This window comes from Stegodyphus dumicola, chromosome 5, assembly GCF_044657685.1.
Source record: "Stegodyphus dumicola isolate Sdum_Otavi_A_Nest chromosome 5, ASM4465768v1".
Classification (NCBI taxonomy): domain Eukaryota; kingdom Metazoa; phylum Arthropoda; class Arachnida; order Araneae; family Eresidae; genus Stegodyphus; species Stegodyphus dumicola.
The window spans coordinates 171,356,790-171,375,642 of record NC_140772.1 but is presented as its reverse complement, the minus strand read 5'-3'; the positions used below and the strand labels follow the sequence as shown (position 1 = coordinate 171,375,642).

Here is an 18,853-nt window from a genome sequence, read left to right as displayed (position 1 = left end):
GGGGGAGTCGGGAGACTCAGAAAGACGTAGAAAGATTTCAAAATGGCGTCAGTCAAGTTGTTTGAAGAAAAAACTGCTTCTAAAAGTGAAAATGGCTAATTCAGCTAGAATTACTCAACATGGCCACAAAAGTAAGAGTAAAAAGGGAAAAACAGTCATTTGTTAATAAAAGTTGTAATTCTTCAAGGGGCGATCAAGCTACAATGAAAAACGAAAAGGCCCGATTTGTTAATAAAAGTAGTAATTTTGGCCATTAAAGTAATTTAAAACTACAGTCAAAAGTCTTTAATCCGGACTCGTCGGGACTTCGGCGATTCCGGATTATCGATTTCAGTTTAAATCTGGTAAGATGGCATGCAGAAATTATAAAATTAAAAATATGGAACCGTAATTTATAAAATAATGAGCAATTTTGATCTAAAACGTATCAAAATTTACAAAAAAAAAAAAAAAAAAAAAAAAAAAAAGCTTAATATTTATTTGTTTACTTTATTAAACAGTTCTTTCAACGCGCGCATGTGTTAAGCATACCTTACGTATAGCCGAAATTAGAAAATTGCAACCAGAAAACTATTTGATTTGTATTCGTGATATTTATAATGACGAGAAATTTGATTTAAATCATATCAAAGACGGAGTACGTCGAGATTAAATACTACATTTAGTAAGGAATTATAAGCCGAATAAAATAAAAACATCTGCCGTGAAGATAATGATAGTGCTGACAGATCAACTTCCAGTTCATTGCTCGCCACGGCGTACCCAAGCCCCCGCGCAGAGCAGCGTGAAATTGATAAACAGATTTCGGAACGGTTAGATAAACAAAGGATATGCCTTTATCCATTTTTTGTAGCAATTCGTTTTTTGTTTGATGGACATCGAAACATACTTTCGTTTTCTAGATCCTTTGGCAGCTCCAGCATCGGAAATTCTATTTGACATAATCGAAAGTCCAAGCTTACTTTTATAAAATTGCTCTTACAGTCTGCAAAAAATAATAAGCCGGATCCAATTCGAAGATTAAGGAACAACGCAATCATCAACATTAACCGAAATAGATAATTAGATAATTTTAGCTTATACTGTCCGTTATACATTAAACGCGCACGCGAAAACGTATTCTGCGCTTGCGCACACGCAAAAGCGCAGTTGTAAATGTCTTGCGCGCACGCGTAAAACGCCTAGGCGCAGGCGTCAACGCGGCGCATGCGCAGAAAGATTTTAGCTTTGAGGTCCGGATTATAGATCATTCCGAATTATGGATGTCCGAATTAACGACTTTTGACTGTATTTAAACAACAGTACTAAAAGTATTGTGCCAAAATTTTTTGGAGGAAACAAAATGTAGTGACAAGAATTATCAGTACTTTATACCGTCCCATTGGGCTTTAAGCATAAAATATCACTATCTAACTCAAAAAATCTAAAAATTGGTAAGGCTAATGGCAGCTTTTTTTAATGTATTTTTAATTATTTTATGAAAAATTCGGTTATTTTTCAAGATAGTTACGAAGTATAGTATTTCTTCTTGAAGGTGTTTTGTAGTATTGCAGATTCTTTTTATTCTGAGTAGCTGTGAATAAATTGTGTTAAGGATGACTTAAAATACATTCCCAGAAATATAACAACGTATGTTGTTATACATATATATAATGTATATATAATTTATTTACTAAAGAAATATTGTTTATATTATCTCCTAAGATTAATGTTAGTAGAAATATCTAAAAAGAGTGAATCCATAGTTAGTAAGTTTAATTCCGAAAATTTTTTTAAAATAACTTGAATGTAAATTGCTTAACGGGGATATATATAATGTCATTCTATTTCTCCATATTGTAGCTCATACCTTTCCTAAAAATGTGTATGTGATTTTAAGTAATTCTTTTAATTTATCTTACCAAATTAAGTACCTTTATAAAGAGATAAAAAAAGTTAATTCTATTATATTTTGAAGTTATGTTATAAAATTTCTCCATATCTGTTATTTTACAGATATTTTTAGTTTTTTTTTATTTATCAGGTCTCAATCTAATTTTTTGATGCATCTAAATTTTTTTTTTTTAGATTTCATGAACATATTTCCTTTAATCTACAAACATTCATGGCTTTTTGAACAAAGAAACATCTTGCAAATGTTTCAGTCTCTTATTTAAAGAGACACTAAACAAAAATTGTGCAGTTAAATGTATATATATTATATATACACACACTTAACTATGCACTTTGTACTGTATATATATACATATATATACACACACACACACACATATATAGTTACACAAAATTTTTATTTAAAAACATAATTATTCAAAGTATTTTCATACAATATGCTGCTGAAAATTGATCAGTAAAGACGAAAAGTAAGTAACTTCGAATCTATTATACACAAAGGTCCAAAAATGTGAAATTCAATACTAATAAATTTCAAAATATTCTATAAATAAGAATTAAAGAAATGGGAAATTAAACCTAAAAATTATATAAAAACTTGAAAATATGTAACAAAACCAGAAAAATAAATAAAGAAGATGAACGTGATTAAATTGGATACAATTTTATCAAGAGGAGGGAGGTTACATGGGACTCAATTACAATGCCCCTTCCACTGAAAATTCTTGTGTTTCTGTATTCAAAATTATCTGGTGAACTATCTAAAGTTTTTTTATTAATAACACTTCATCTGGAAGTTTTCACCTCGACATAAGGTAAATTCAGTGTCAAATCAAGTAAAAGGATTTTTGCTGAATTTAAAATTGAAATAAAAAATAAACCATTAACATGAATGAAAACTTACTTGGGGATATCGTAGTAATCAGTTGCTGAAAAATAGTAAACACAATCAATTGAAGGAAATGCCAAATTTGAATAAATTTAATAATTAAGCAATTTTTGCACTATGTAAGATTAAAATTTAAAAAAAATTGAATTAAAATGTAAAAATAGAAATAGAATCTACAAGAAATGAAGAAAGAAAAGAACTACAAGAAAGAAAAGAACACCGTAATCCCACTCTGAGAACCAGCTCGGGGTTGAAACTACCTTACTGCAGGAGTGAGATTGACTGCCACAGGAACTCTTCAACTGCCTTCTGTCCAGTAAGCTTTTAAGCTGTGCAACCTTATCTGGTTGTGAGAGGGGACTATACCTCATATTAGGATCATTTTCAGTTCAATATCACAACTTAAGATTTTGAAAATCTCTGTGCTAAGAACTTTACTGATAATCATGCATACTTCATTCATGCATGCTTTGAATGGTTCACTCTGTCTCTGTTATAAATATATATACCAAATTCCATGCAAATCTGTCCATTGAAAATCGTGCCCACTTAAATTTTCAGTTCTATGCACACTTAAATGAGGAATATAGTAAAAATCACATTTAGATTTTTACTGATATGTATCCTACTTCATAGTATGGCATATACTAGCCACTGTAGTTCCAAAAGTTAATATCTGACTGATAGATTAGTTACTATGTTTTAATTACTTAAAAGGAAGAAAATTTCATATTTATATTTAGAAAATTATCAAAGATATTAATGAATTAAATTACAGATTTTTATGTTATTCTTCCTTCTACTACTGACTGAAATTTATGACTTAAAAGAAAATGTACAGAGAGTAGTTGCAGGAGAAAAAATCATTTGGATTAGTGGTTAAAGATAAGTTTTGCATCATATAGTGAACAGTTTTTATGAAGATTGAATTATACATGTAACGTTATGTTTTATGTTTTATATATCTAATACATACAGTCAAAAGTCGTTAATTCGGACACCCATAATCCGGAATGATCTATAATCTGGACCTCAAAGCTAAAAACTTTCTGCGCATGCGCCGCGTTAACACATGCGCATAGGCGTTTGCGCGTGCGCGTAAGACCATATGCATGTGCGCAAGCGCAGAATACGTTTACGCGTGAGCGTTTAATGTATAACGAACGGTATAAGCTAAAACTATCTAATTATCTATTTCAGTTAATGTTGATGATTGCGTTGTTCTTTAATCTTCGAATTGGATGCGGCTTATTATTTTTTGCAGACTGTAAGAGCAATTTTATAAAAGCAAATTTGAACTTTCGATTATGTCAAATAGAATTTCCGATGCTGGAGATCCCAAAGGATCTACAAAACGAAAGTATGTTTCGATGTCCGTCAAACAAAAAGTGGAATTGCTGCAAAAAATGGATAATGACATGAAGAAGGTGACAGAGAGGTTAGTGAAAACGAAAAAATTTCGATTGACAAGTTAGTCGGTATTCTCGGCACAGCAATTACGGGACTTGAACAGCGGAACTTTGTAACTGAACAAGAAATTATGTCTGTTTATAGAATTAAAGAGAAAGTATTATCACATAAAACGAAGCACTAAGCTTTTTTTTTTTTTTTTTTTTTTTTTTTTTTTTTTTTTTTTTTTGTAAATTTTGATACCCTTTAGATCATAATTGTTCTTTATTTCATAAATTACGGTTTCATATTTTTAATTTTAGAATTTCTGCATGCCATCTTACGAGATTTAAAGTGATGATCTATAATCCGGAAAAATCGATAATCCGGAATCGCCGAAGTTCCGACGAGTCCGGTTTAACGACTTTTGACTGTATTAATATTTTATGAATTGGAAATTTTATTGTGTGGTGACTGGTAATTTTTTTATATAGGATTCTTCACTCTTATAGTGAAGAATACTGTTTTCATTAAATTCTGTGTCAATTAGAATTGTAATTATATATATAAAAGTCATGATGCATCCATTATTTTTATAGCTGTTAGTTAGGCAACTTTCAAGAATAAAATTCTTTTAAGTGGTGCAAATGGGATTTCGAAATTAAAAATTATTGTAAAAATTATGAAATCTCATGAGAGTTAAATTTTCTGATTTTTTACAAAATTTTGAAATCTTAATAGTAATTAATTTTAACTTTATAATGGTTCTGCGGTCCTTATTGTAGTAAATGCTTATATTAAAAAAAGCTTTAAAAAGTTTGACTCCCTTTTGACAAAAATTAGCCAAAATATATAATTTCAAAATTTGAGATTATCATCTTTTTTTATGCTTTTGTTGAGAGATCAGTTAAAAATAAATTTCTATTACTTCAGTATTATTCACATAGTTTTATTACTTTAGAATCATAATATCATAATTTAAAGAAAAACTTGTTAAATTAGAAATATGTTTTGTTTTGCATATAATGTTAAGTGTTGGCTATGTACCAATAATGAAGCCTACCACTGATTAATAAGCCTGCCATATTATAATATTCTCTGAAAAAGATCTGCTTTTTGAAATATATATATTGATCATTATTTTTCATGACAGTTTGAATAACAATACTCACAACTTAATCTGTAAATATCAGACACCTTATTCAAAATTTATCTTTAATTTTAGGTACATATGAATGCAATTATTTCATTTTGTAATTTTTGTATCTGAACAGGATCTCAAACTGTTAAATTAAATATCTTAGTTACTATATGAGAGTCAGATTCTTTTGTGTTTTATTTTTTAGAATGAGTATATTTTCCTTATTTAAAGTATTTTTCTAATTTGATATAAATGACCAATAATTGCGAAAATAAAGATTGCGAAAGAGCTTTTATGGACACAATGTTTGTAACATTTAACAAAATGAAATCCATAGCCACTTTCTTTGTCTTTTATAAATTTAAACATTTGAAAGAGTGTATGAGTACATGCTATTTTGCATTGGAATATGCTTTTTAAAAAATTATATGAGTAGAAAACATCTTTTTATCTCATTTTCTTCATATCATAATTTTTTAATTTTGTGCATTAACTATATCATTTTTAAGAGTGAAGAGCGTGACTTTGGTACAACTTCTAAATCAGGACCAAGAAGTCGATCAGCTGAACCAGGAATGAATCATAACCAGCAGAAACTGGTATGTAAACCATGCATCCTTTATTTTTATCCTTTTAAGTTATATGAGATGAAGAGTGTAAGAGTTTTAAGCTTATTTTGTGCAAATAATAATTTAACCCTTTCACCGTAAGAGTCTTTTTTTAGAGTTCACAGTTGTTAAAAAATTGTCTCGCAATTTTTAACCCTCTTATAAAAGTTTTCTTTTTAAGATATCCCAGTTTTCTGCAGTACAGTTCTGTTAATTTTTGGTGCTAATCAGTTACAGTTGAGAAAAAATTGCTATATGCTTGTAATTCCTTTGTTTCTTGTTGGTGGAGTCAGCAAAATTTTGGTATACACTGCTTGTCAAAATTAAAGGATCTTGACAGAAATAGAAGTACTACATGTTACTTATTGAAAAATGACTGAAAATAGTTTGCATGGAAACATTATTTAACATAAATTGATATATTTTTCAGTTGATTAATCTCAAAATATTAAAATCATAGTGTATTGGAATTTTAAAAAAGAGGAAAAATGTGTTTCCCCATTTTGCAACAGATCTGTTTTTAATATGGTCATGTCTGACAGAAATGCAAACCTCACATCTTGATTTTGTAGTATTTACCAGAAGTTTTGATTAAGTCTTGTGGAACTGCAGACTACTGCTCTAAAAATTCACTTTTCGGACCATGGAGGGTCAGGAGCGTTCGGTAGCCTGAAGCCAAATTTGGCAGCCTAAGGCATCCCACTCATGCTGAATTGTTTTTAAGTATGGTGAGTGAATTGACCAAATGATTGCTTCCAAGACCTCTGACACCAGATGTGACACAAGCATTTATCATCCATTAGCAAAATACCTGAGTCAGCATCCTTCCTAAACAGCCTTACATGACATGGAATTCCCAGACTTCATCTACATATTTGTGATTGGTTACATAGCCTCCATTAAAGATATACAGCTCACTGAAGCCATTTTTGATGATTCCACTCTAAAGCATGAAATTTGCTTCTGTTAAAATGGGGATGTTGTATGAATAAAGGAAGGTAAGGTTGCATGACCTTCATTCCATCCAGATTGAAACTTGTTTAGACTCACAGTTCAAGCTTTATCTGGCCTTGTCAGCAAACAGTGCATGATCCCATTTCTCCTGCCTCCACTGAACATGGTGATGGACTCGCTTTGGAAATTTCCAAAGACTAAATGGAGCCTGTAGGAAGGTGAAGTTAATAGGCCACAAACCATTGGTTTCTGTCATAAACTTCAAACTTTTGAATCTTTCATGCAAGTTTAGAATGGCTGATTTGAGTTCCTATGCCATTTGGAAGGTTTTAAGCCAACTCTATTGTAATTGCTTTGTGTTTTCTTCAAGCTGACAATAAGAGAATGCAGTCTTCAAATGCAGTTCTTGTTCTTGGTCTGATCTTGAAAAGGCTATATATTAATTGATTCGTTGCTAAAACAGTTCCAAATTCTTGATATGATGCTGAGGAATATTTAAACCTGATATGATGCTTAGGATGGCCTCCATTTCTATTTGCTTGTGCTCAAATCTACCAATTAACTGCTTCTTTTGCCTTTCAATTAAATGATAGCTTTGAATCATAACTAATGAATGCTGATCACTCTTAGAAACCATATTAACTTTAAACGACACTAGACACCCAAACTGCAGCATGCATCCCTTGCACAGCAAGTTGTCAGTTTTCTAATTTGCATATTTGATGAATTAGCTTATATGCAAAAAACCAGTTTTTCATTTAGCTGCATATAAATATACTATTAGACATTAGTTGAAAATTTTAATCAGTGAGTGTATATTTTGAGAATATCCTTTAATTTTGATAAGCAGTGTACATTATCTCATGTCCCTAGAGCACAGCCAATGGAGTAAAAGGAGTTAAATTCTTTAAATTAAGAATAGTAGCTACACATTTTTCTTATGTTCTAATTATGACAAAAGAAATATTTAGCAGTAAATGTAGATCTTGAAACTATGCATTTCTGGTTGTATCTTCTATGCATACAAGTTTTAGCTAGTTTTCTATATGTATTTTTAGTGATTACAGAATGTAAGATTCTTTTGGATTCACAAGTCATTGTTTTAAAAATAAGAATAATTTTTTTTGGCCAGAGGAATGAATTTTTTCCTTTTACATGAAAACAGAGCCTATAAAATCAAAAATGTTGATATTAAATTGATATTTTAGTAGGTATGAATAGAGTTGCAGTGCATTAAAAGCTGAAAAATACCATATTTTTCTTTTATTTTTTTCGTACAAATTATCTTGAAGTTAGAGTAGATGTTCTCTTACCTGGCCTTTGGTTTAACCAGCTGCTAAGCTGAGGAAGTGACTCATATTAGCATCAACTGTGACATTTTTGTCTCTTGTCTCCTGTTTTTTTTTTTTTTGGGGGGGGGAGGGTTAAATGTTCTGTTTAATTGGGCAGTGTCCATAATGTTGTAAGATGTTATTGTTTTCCTTGAGCAAAGCATATGGTTATTTATACTGAATGACTGTAATTAAGGTGGTGAAAGAAGTTTTATTGGCAAAAATGAATGAAAACACAGTCTAGCAATGATGCAAGAAAAATTAAATGATTTAGAATGTTTAGGCAAAAGTGAACTAATGAAACATATTTGTGATGAACTTCATACAGTAAAGAATATGGGGAATTCATTCAAGATTTTTTTAGACATATTGAATCAACAATCCAGTGAATGAACTGGTTGATGATGCTTTGTGGTTATGGCATTAGATAGGGCATGGGAATGAATGGTACTTCAGTAATGATCAATTTTGAAAGAGAAGGCATTTATGCCGTAAATGGCTAAGTAGATTGCTGGATCATTAATTACAGCTGATTAGCCTATCGTGGCTCCTTAAATGTGAATTTCTTGCGCCAACAGTGGTGTTAATTACAGTTCAAACTGTTAATTTGATATCTTAAATTATAATATGTGTATAATAATTTAATCCATCATATGCTAATCATCAGGGTAACATGCACAATGAGAAAATTCTGGGTATTGCTCATACGGCCATGTGCTTTTTAGAATAGCTAATCACCATGTGGTCAGCACACACATACGCCAAGGTTTGTATAGTCCTTTAAAGTACTTAAAATTCTTAGGTTTTTCGGAAATGATTTTTGGTCCTTAAAAGTCCTTAATTTTGGCCAAAATTGGTTAAAAAATCCTTAATTTTACTTATTTAACATTTCTGCCCCCCCTTTTTTTTTGACGACTGCCACTTTGAGTGTGAATTATCATTTTGGAGAAATATTTTTTGACATTGCATTGATAAATATGTATTTGATGGGGTTAATGTTTGATTTCTTTCCCACTTCTGAATGTAAATGGTGTGATACTGGGCACAAGACCCTACATCAATTAAAGCATAAACATTTTGAAATAATTTCTTTTAAGCAAATGAGAAGTTCATAAAATATTACATCAAACATAATTTTTCCCTTTTAAGGATATGAGTTCTTTTATTATGGTGCACTAAATTTGGCGACTTATCAATATTTTGGCGATTTCAAGATCAGTTTGTATACAACTGATTTGTATACAAACTGAGATTTGCAAAATGTTTTATAAATATAATAACATTGATAAATATCGTAAAACTTTTTAAAATTTACATAGTTCATTTATGATAATTGGCACTACTTTTCTGATACAGGTTTATTGATGTTTACTGTAACTTCAGTAAGGCAAAGTCTCAGGCTTGATTCAAATAAAGCACTTTCAGTGTGATTTCTCATTTTTGATTTAATTTGCTTCAGAGCAGATATCGCACTATCACACTCATATGTACTGCCAAACAGCGTAACATTTGCAGAGAGAATTTAAGCAGTTTGGGCAAACGTTCTCTAGAAATCAGTTTCCAGAAATTTTAGTTTGGTAGAATTCTGCTTAAAGATCACAAATTTTCATTTGAAGGTTGCAAGGCATCTCATTCACTTCACTCCATGAGCTTGTTTAACAGTGCAAGTTTTGCACAGTTAACAATGTGTTAGGGAGTCAAAATCCTGGAATCTGGAACTCTTTCTGTGCAATTTGCATTACATCAGTTGTTTTGAGGAAGCTCGCCATTTAGTTTTTTGTTTAAAGCATTTAGATAAGCCATTAAGTCTATCAGAAGGACAAGATTATTTAAAAACTGGATTTCATTCATTTTTTTTTAGTACTCATACCCAATGTTTTCTTTTGTGGGATAGGAAGAATTTCATTCCTCAACCCAAAAACTGTTGTAGGCAATTTTCAGCACTTAGCCAGTTCACAGTACAAAGAAATACAGTACCATACTCAGTTTTCAAATTGACCAGGAATGCAATATGTGCTTTGTATCTTTGAGCTTTATTGCCTCCCCTTATTAAATTTACAGTATTTAAACAGTTTTCATTGTCTCACTGAACATTAATTTTTTTCGAACGAGAACCTCCTGGCGGATAAGGCAGTGGAAAAACAAACAATGCATGCCTTTTACTTTATGCACTTCATCTGTTGCAATGTCAGAACTCTTCCCCAAACCTCCATATTTCAAAATTACATTATCCAATGTATTGAATATGTCAGTACTACTGGTGCTTGTTTCCAATGATTTTAATTCTACAGTCCTTCTTGAATTTCAAATTCTTTGTTTATTGTTGTGACAAAGATAAGGATCTAGTTGATGTCAACTATATCTTTGCTCTCGTCTAGAGCTAGAGAGTAAGATCCACACTTTTCCAAAATGCCTTTGAGAATACCCAAAACTTCACTACCCTTTTCATTAGTTCTTCTTCTTACTGTCTGATGTGGCAAGGACACTGTTTCAAAATTTTTAGCTACCTTATTATCTCCAGATGGAGATGCAATTTTTTACAGTACATCTTTTGATGAGCACACCATTCTTAAAAGACTTCTTACTTTTAGCTAGCACTAAACATACCTCATATTGCCTTCAGCAGTGTTTGATGTTGCTGAAAGATATTCTTCTGTCTAGTTAGTTGCAGCTCCAAATCATTATTCCACAACTCCTAGCACTTTTCTGATACTGATGTGTATTTTGATTTATGCAAACTAGTACAGTGTCTACTCACATTATACTTTTCCAAAACACTTAAGACTTGAGAACGAATAACAAACTGTAGATTTCCATTATGTTCAACAAAAATGTAACTCTCCTGCTACTTGGATTGAAATTGTCGTTTCTCATCTTCAACATGCCATTTCATTAGTTCTGCCATTTTAGGTAGTACCGAATGTAAGTGAAAGTTGAAGCATGCATGCCACTGACTATTATTGTCAAAAAGTAAAGGTTATTATTAAAATCGCCAGCATTGCCAATGTCAATGCTTTCCCATTACATTTTAGGCAGAAAGCCTTCATATGCTTTACCGTAACCAAAATAATCCAGTCCAAAGTAATGTTTAAAAGCTATAGAAAAAAAAAAAAAAAAAGAGTTTCTATTAATAATGCCAGAGTTTTATTTGGAATAACATTAATGAAGTTTAAAATATTATTTTGGAACTATTACAAATTGCTCCTGTTAACTTTATTAAGCCACTATATATTTTATGTGTTATATATGTTTATATATGTTATGTTTTATATATATATGTTTTCATCCTTCAACGCATTATCATCAATTACTCCAAATCCACGTACCATAAAACACAATATCTTAATAAAATTGATGATAATATATCAAAATACTCTTCACACGTATTTACATCTAATACGTACAGGGACAAGTTGAAATGATCATTGAAATTTAGGTAACCATACTTACCTAGGTAAAGATCTTTCATCTGCTTTATCTTTTAGTTGTTATTTGATGATTTACAAACAAAAAGCTGACAAAGCAAGCAAAATACCTGCAAAGTAAAGTTATTATTCTTTGCTTGAATTCTTCCACAAGACTCACTTTATTATGGAGCAAATTATCGCAAATTTCAAGGACTTTTTGTAATTTTACAACATAAAAAAAATCTGATGTGTACACCACATGACTTCCTTGTATTGGAATATTAAATTGGAATATTAAATTATACGCATTTTTTCTTGCATTTCATTTAAACTTATTGGATTGAATTAAATCTACTTCGTCGACAGCGCATAAACCACAATAGAATAAATGCATTCTTTAAAATTCACTCTAGTATTTGATTACCATAGCGACACTCTGGCGCTAGTTTCACTTAACAGTATTAATAATTATATAACAGTTAACTTATATAATAATTTTATAATGGAAACTAAGTTAACTGTTATATAAAGAAATAATTATATAACAGTTAACTTATATATTTCGTTCATATTATAACTCATAATGCAGAAAATTTATATCATTTAAAGAATAGGATTATCTAATCGTTGCCACATGTTCTATTCAAATACTATAATAAAGCTAGAATGATGTATAAAAAAAATTAAGCAAACAAAACAAAAACGAAACAGTTTTTCACAGATGATTGAGTATTTCTCATTTAATTAATTCAGTTCTCACTTTGCGAGAAGGCAAAAATACATAAAAACTCAAAATATCTGTATTAAAAATTACGAAGTAAATCTTAAACGCTTATTTCCTCGAAAAAATTCCAGAAAGGATTAAGCATGATATAAATAATAAATGAAGGCGTTATCTTTGTTGTTACGAAGCTAAGTTTCTCTAGATTGGCAACAAATCCACTAGTCTCCTGTTTCAAATGTAAACATCAATGGCTGCCATTAAAACAGGCTTAGCAACAATTAAACAACTTTAAAATTGCTGATAATTCTAAAAATATTGCACACAGATTTACTAAAGGCATAAAATCCTTAACCGGAAGATAAAAACAGCATTATTCAATCATTTTTAAAGCAAAAAATTTACAATTTACCAACATATAAGAGTAAAGAAACTGAGATCACTGAGCCGGGTAACAGAGTGGATATATACATAAATATATTTATATATGTTTGGTGTGGCCGATTGCAACCAAAATACGAGGTGCACATCTACATGTTATAGCAGTCCTATATACAAAATTTCAACGTTCTAAGGCTCCTCGTTTTTGAGTTATGCAAGATACATACATACGTTCGTACAGACGCCACGAAAAATTCTCTTCAGAATTAATTTTAAAGCAGTTTTATAATTTTTTTGAAGGAAAAGAGTATTTTACCCTGTCCTTACATACAGATATCACGCAAAAACATTGTTAAATTGCATTCGATAGCGGTCAAAATGGATATTTTCATTGAAATATGCTGCCTGAAACTTTTCGTGATTACAATACTTCCTTTTTACTTCGTACAAGGAAGTAAAAACATGAATTTTTCTGATTTCTATTGAAGTTTTGAGACAGTTACCCATGTTTAATTGCTTTTAATATTTGCCATCATCTTAAACAACCCATTTTCGAATACAAACCATGTTTGATGACAACAGATTAGCTCACCAACGGTCGAGCACTGCCGGTGGGCCATCTGCTAGCACTGAATACTGGTAGCTCAACCAGGGTTCGAATAGCAGCGAATGGGCTGGTTGCATGGATGATTTCATGATTTTCCCAATGCATAGCATGGTGCAAGCCAGTTTCATTTAGAAACTCCTCAATGAAAGCATCCCTCCATTTACGCAGACAGCCCTTCTGTGCTTTGCCATAATTAAGTCAATAACAAAATCAACCATGATAGCAGATACCAAATTAAAAAAATCTCTGTGATGTATTAAGTTATACTATCAGCTTAAATCAAGATCTTGATCTCTTGTAACGGTTCTGTTAACACTGGCAAAGCTTGACTGTTTGAAAATAAATATAACTTAGTATGTCGTTATCTAACAGGTTCTTTGAAAAAAAGTGTAAATGAAAATCCTCAGCTGCGAAATATTCGCTAAATTTTGCAATTTATCCTTTGAGATATTCCTTAATTTCAAATTATGCTATCCTTCTTGCAATGAAATAACTTATACTGTGTGATGCACAAAATAATATTGAATTATGCAACAAAAAGGCGTCATGTTGTAAGAATTATTGAAGAGGCAATATTTACTTTAACGAATCTTTATAGAAAACAACACATTATCCCTACTATTTGAAGACTATTTTAAATTTGTTTTAGTTATACTTAATTTCAACGTATTCAATGAAGTGCTGAGCAAATATATAATCAAATTATTCAGAAAATATAAGTATAATTTAAACACATTCTATATGATTAAGTTTTATTAATTACCTCAAAGTAAATATCAGTTCAGCATGAAAGATTTTTTGTAAAATGGTTCAAAATTTATAAGAGGCAGTTGTATCCTTACGCTCTCTGAAAAAATATCGAATGATCATTCCACGTTCTTGCATAACCTTTAGTTGAATATTTATTAATAGTGTTAGTCAAATAATTTATCATTTGAATGATATTTAGCAGAGAGCCAAACATTGAGCTTGAAAAATTTTTCGTTGAATGCACTGACTCGTTAGCTGAAGGACCTAGGAAGAAAATATTCGCACTGGTTTCCAGACTCTACAGATGGCTGTTGAAAGCAAAGCTGTGTGTATAGCAGATTCTTGAAGCAGCTTTGATTGAAAGCATTCAACATTTTGTCCTAAATTGCATGGGGTATCTACATTCAAAACCTGTTCATCTCTGCTGACAATCGACAAAGGCGTAAAAAAATTCGCCAAGTTTCCTGTTTGGCGAAAGATGCAATGACATTACTGAAACCTTTAGGTTTGCCAATTATTTGAATATAATCGATGTATATGCACATTTTGTGCTGTAGAAATAACATATTGATGAAGGAATTGTGTCATGGTGAGCCTGTAAATGTTATTTTGTTTCCTGAGGTTAAAAAAATTAACCATTTTAATACAGAAAAATTAAATGTTTCCTCAAAATGAAAACTGACCATCAGCCCAAATGGAGTTGTAGTGCCCTCTATTTTTCAATATTGATACTAATCGAAAAAGCGCTAAAAATAAAAAGTGATATTAAGCAAATATTTATTAATATTATGATAAAGTATGCCCTTTTTTAAATTCAGCAGAATTTTGAGGATGTATAGCAGCAGACTTTTGCAGTACTTCACTGCATTTTTTTTTATGCGATAATATACTGCTAAATTTTCTTATGTTGAAAACATAGGCAGACATTTGTCAGAAAACTACCTTAAGAAGGTGTGAATGAGATTAATTAAATGAAGTTCATAATGAAATTCTTAAATTTTTAGATTCGTTTTATAAATATAATTTAATAAATTTATATATGAGTAATAGTTCAGGTTTCAATTAGCAGTTCGAAATTTAGTATCCATTGCTAAATATTTCCACTGATGAACAGCTGTAGTTGTTGGGATGATACTAGAGGGGAAAAATGCATTCTCAATCGTTTGCATATTTTGTGATCATGATGTCATTTATTTTTGTTGGAGAAATATTTATTTTTCCCCACTTGCTTTATCTGAGTTAGAATCAGTGTTTTGATTTGCGATGTTCTTTTGTTAGTATTAATACAAGCATATGTATATATTATTAAACCTATCTTTGAGTATGACCTGAGAAACTGAGTTTTATTGTGAAATGAATGAGATACTGAGAAGATTTATGATGTTCTTACCATAAATAGCCAAATATATATAATTTTTATGCTATAGTTTCGTATCATAATTGAGTACATATCAGTCCTGAAATTCTTCTGTTCTCCTATCTGCTGATTATCATGACAGACAGTCTGAATTTAATGAATTGTTACAAACATTAAAGACCTATTACTAGTATGTTTATCTATGCCCAGAGTTATCAAGATGATCTGAGAATTAATTTCAAGAATTTTTGAGAAGCATAGGGTATAGGTTACTCAAAATTTTCTTTAAAATTCTCTGGAAGTTATACTAAAATATTCATCCTAATCTGACAAAATTTTTAAAATAGTAATGCAGTTTTCAATGCATGGAACTACAGGGCTGTCACAAGGCAAATTTGGTAATTTAGATACCACTTAGCTTTCAGCCGTTATGTTCTTTGTTGAACACACATTCCTGCTGGTAATCATTAAGACTGATCTTTCTAATATTTTGAGTTAAAATGTATAGCAGTTTCTTAGTCTAGGACCTGAAGTTTTCAGATCCTAAAACAGTGCTCGATTTGAAATTTAGGATGTCAAACCTTTTTGAAGATTTGAGTATTTATCTTTAAAAAAATAAATAAAATGAAATGTAACTGGGGAGGAGGAGAAAATCTGGAAGGACTCTGATTTTAACATTGCACCACAGTGTTCAGGGCTTAATTTCTAAGATTAGAAGTGCGGGAGCCCTATGGAAGACCGTTAGCAAAGAGGAACAAGAGTAAATAAATAAATAAAAGGACTGTTAAACTCATTAATAATTTTAAATAGTTAAATAGTTAATTATTATCAAATTAATTAATAGCTATTTAATTAGTGTTTATAAATTTATTCAATCAATAATTATTATATAACTAATTACAACTTAATTGATAATTATTAGATAATTAACTATTATTTATTGAAATAATTAAAGATTGAACTAACTAAATAATAACTTAACAATCTTTAATTATTATAATAATTATTATATAACTAATTACAACTTAATTGATAATTATTATATAATTAACTATTATTTATTGAAATAATTAAAGATTGAAGTAACTAAATAATTAAAATTAAATAAAATGTAAAGAGATAAACTGAAATTTAATAAGCGATTTTTAATATAATTTTATTGTTAAAATAAAATTTTCGAGATAAAATTTCTACTGAAATTCAATTGCATAAAAGAAGTGCCACAGCCTTCTTATTTAGGGCTCCGGTGTGTTCCGGATAGAATTATGATTTATTAAAAAAATTAAGAAGCACTGGAGCCGAGATCCAGTGGGCTCCGGCCCAATTTAATCTCTGTTTGTAAGGGGGTGAAAAAGTTCTTTTATCATCACAAAAATTAAATATACTTAAAGTACAGCTGATGAAAATTCCAGGGCGAAACAGAATGAGGGTGTGAGGGGTGGAAGCAAAAAATGAGGGGAATCTTGGTGAGAGAGAACGTTCTCTTTGACCGCGGCTCTCTGCTGATATAATTATAGCCATCAAGCAGATGTATATCAGGGGTAAAATGAGTCCTGAATCTGATTCCTAAGGATGAATTTAAAGTTGCTGTTTATGCTTACCCCCACATTAGTGGATACTGTGGGAAGACAATGTATAGGACGTGCTTGAGCAGTTTATTTCAGTATTTCACTCTTATTGTACTCGCTGTCACTTAACGCACATTGAAGAACACAGATTTTCCTTCCTGTGAGGATAACTAACCATCAATAACAGTACACTAGATACAATGGCATGGCGAGAAATTTACGCATTCCTGAAGAAACTTCCCCAGATTTATTGCCCTTCTTAAAGGGAAAGGTTTCTGCATGTGAGTAAAGGGACTTTACTTGAACGTCTCATGTTCTCATGAGATCGTATTTTAGGGAAATAGAGTATTGCAAGGTCTGCTTATTGTTAAACTAAAACGTTAGGAATTCTAAATTTTTTCCCCTTTAAATTGTGGTTCAGTTTTATAAAGAGAAGTACTGGAGCTCATCTTATTTAGGGCTCTGGTGCACTCAGGCTAAAATTGTAATTTATCTTTAAAATTGAAAAGTACCGGAGCCGGTTTCCGGCGCAATTTAAGCACTGGTTACATTTTTTATGCTCTTGTTAAGATTGTAGTTTATCTATCTGCTCTTGAACTCATTCATGCTGACAGAATATTTTGTGTCTTTTCAACTGTAGTGTTAAACATCGCTATCATCACATTTACACCACAGAAAGTTCAACAACAAAATCGTATAATTTTTTAAAACGGTATATCTTTGCCCAGGAGGGCTAATATTCTCAAATTTCAATTTTGCATTGAATCATTTCTGTTGTCTATTTCACTTTTCAAACAATATCCCCTTGCACAGCCAGCTGCCTAAAGTAATTATTATTAAAAGGAAAAAAATATATAATGTTTTAAATTGGGAGGGCAGACTTTTCCAGGATACGAACTTCTAATTTTTCAAGCTGTTGCAGTCCACCCAGTGGTGTAGGTATGGTGAGCTAAAAAAAGATCTACAATATTTATTATAACTTAATAATAAATATGGGATATGTATTTATCTACCTAAAAAACTTACTCTTTTAAAACCACGTTTAAAGCAAAGTGCAAGATGCAAACATAATAAGAATAACCACAAATATAATAATTCCAAATGATGCATTTCTTATGAAACAATTCAAAATACATTAAAAAATAAATCATTTTCATCTAAAGTTAGTTCTTGTATTTATAGTTAGTAGAAAACTTAGTCCGCATACTGTCCGCCAATCTTGAATGTCTCTGTATATAATTATTAACTGCTAATCTTGCACTGGATTCTAGGAGGTCGTCTGTGAGATGGAAAAGATATGTGGTGCTAATTACATTCATTGTTGGAAATGCAGATTCACATAGTTAGGTAGAGCCAAAGAATAATATTAAAAGAAATGCACCTTTTTTAAAATTAGGATACTTTACTTTGTCCATTTGATTCCAAAATTTATTCTTAGGTCCAGAACTGTGTGCTTTTAAAATTATGCCATTTTGAAGGAGAAAAACTTGGTTTTCCTCAAGAGATAAAGGGAATATATACTTTATATTTTCAGTTATTTCTTTCACATCAACGTTACTAAATGGGTAACACATGAATGTAAAAATTCATTCTAGTCTAGTAAAGTCTTGAAAGCATCTCAATTTGGAGTGAAGTTTTATTATTTCTTCATAATATTTCTCTTTGTTTAATGTACCTCCATTTTTAAACAACTCGTCACATGAATTGAATAATTGAAGAGTTAGGTTTGGAGGCAACTTCCCCTTGATAAGTCTGTCACTTACTCACTTATGCCTGCTCAACAATTACTTATGCATTTTTATAAATTTTTTAGGATTAAAAATATTTTTTGAATTATATATTTATTCATGGATTTTG

At 30.7% G+C, this 18,853-nt stretch overlaps 1 protein-coding gene across 2 annotated transcripts in view; it reads left to right on the top strand.

The window, feature by feature from the left end:
* LOC118179363 (uncharacterized) overlaps window positions 1-18,853 on the top strand; it is a 350,178-nt gene that overhangs the window by 191,108 nt on the left and 140,217 nt on the right. For both annotated transcript variants that reach the window (XM_085817376.1, XM_085817377.1), the window contains one exon: window positions 5,822-5,911. In XM_085817376.1, the coding sequence (XP_085673502.1) occupies window positions 5,822-5,911 (90 nt within the window). The remainder of the gene's footprint in view (window positions 1-5,821; window positions 5,912-18,853) is intronic.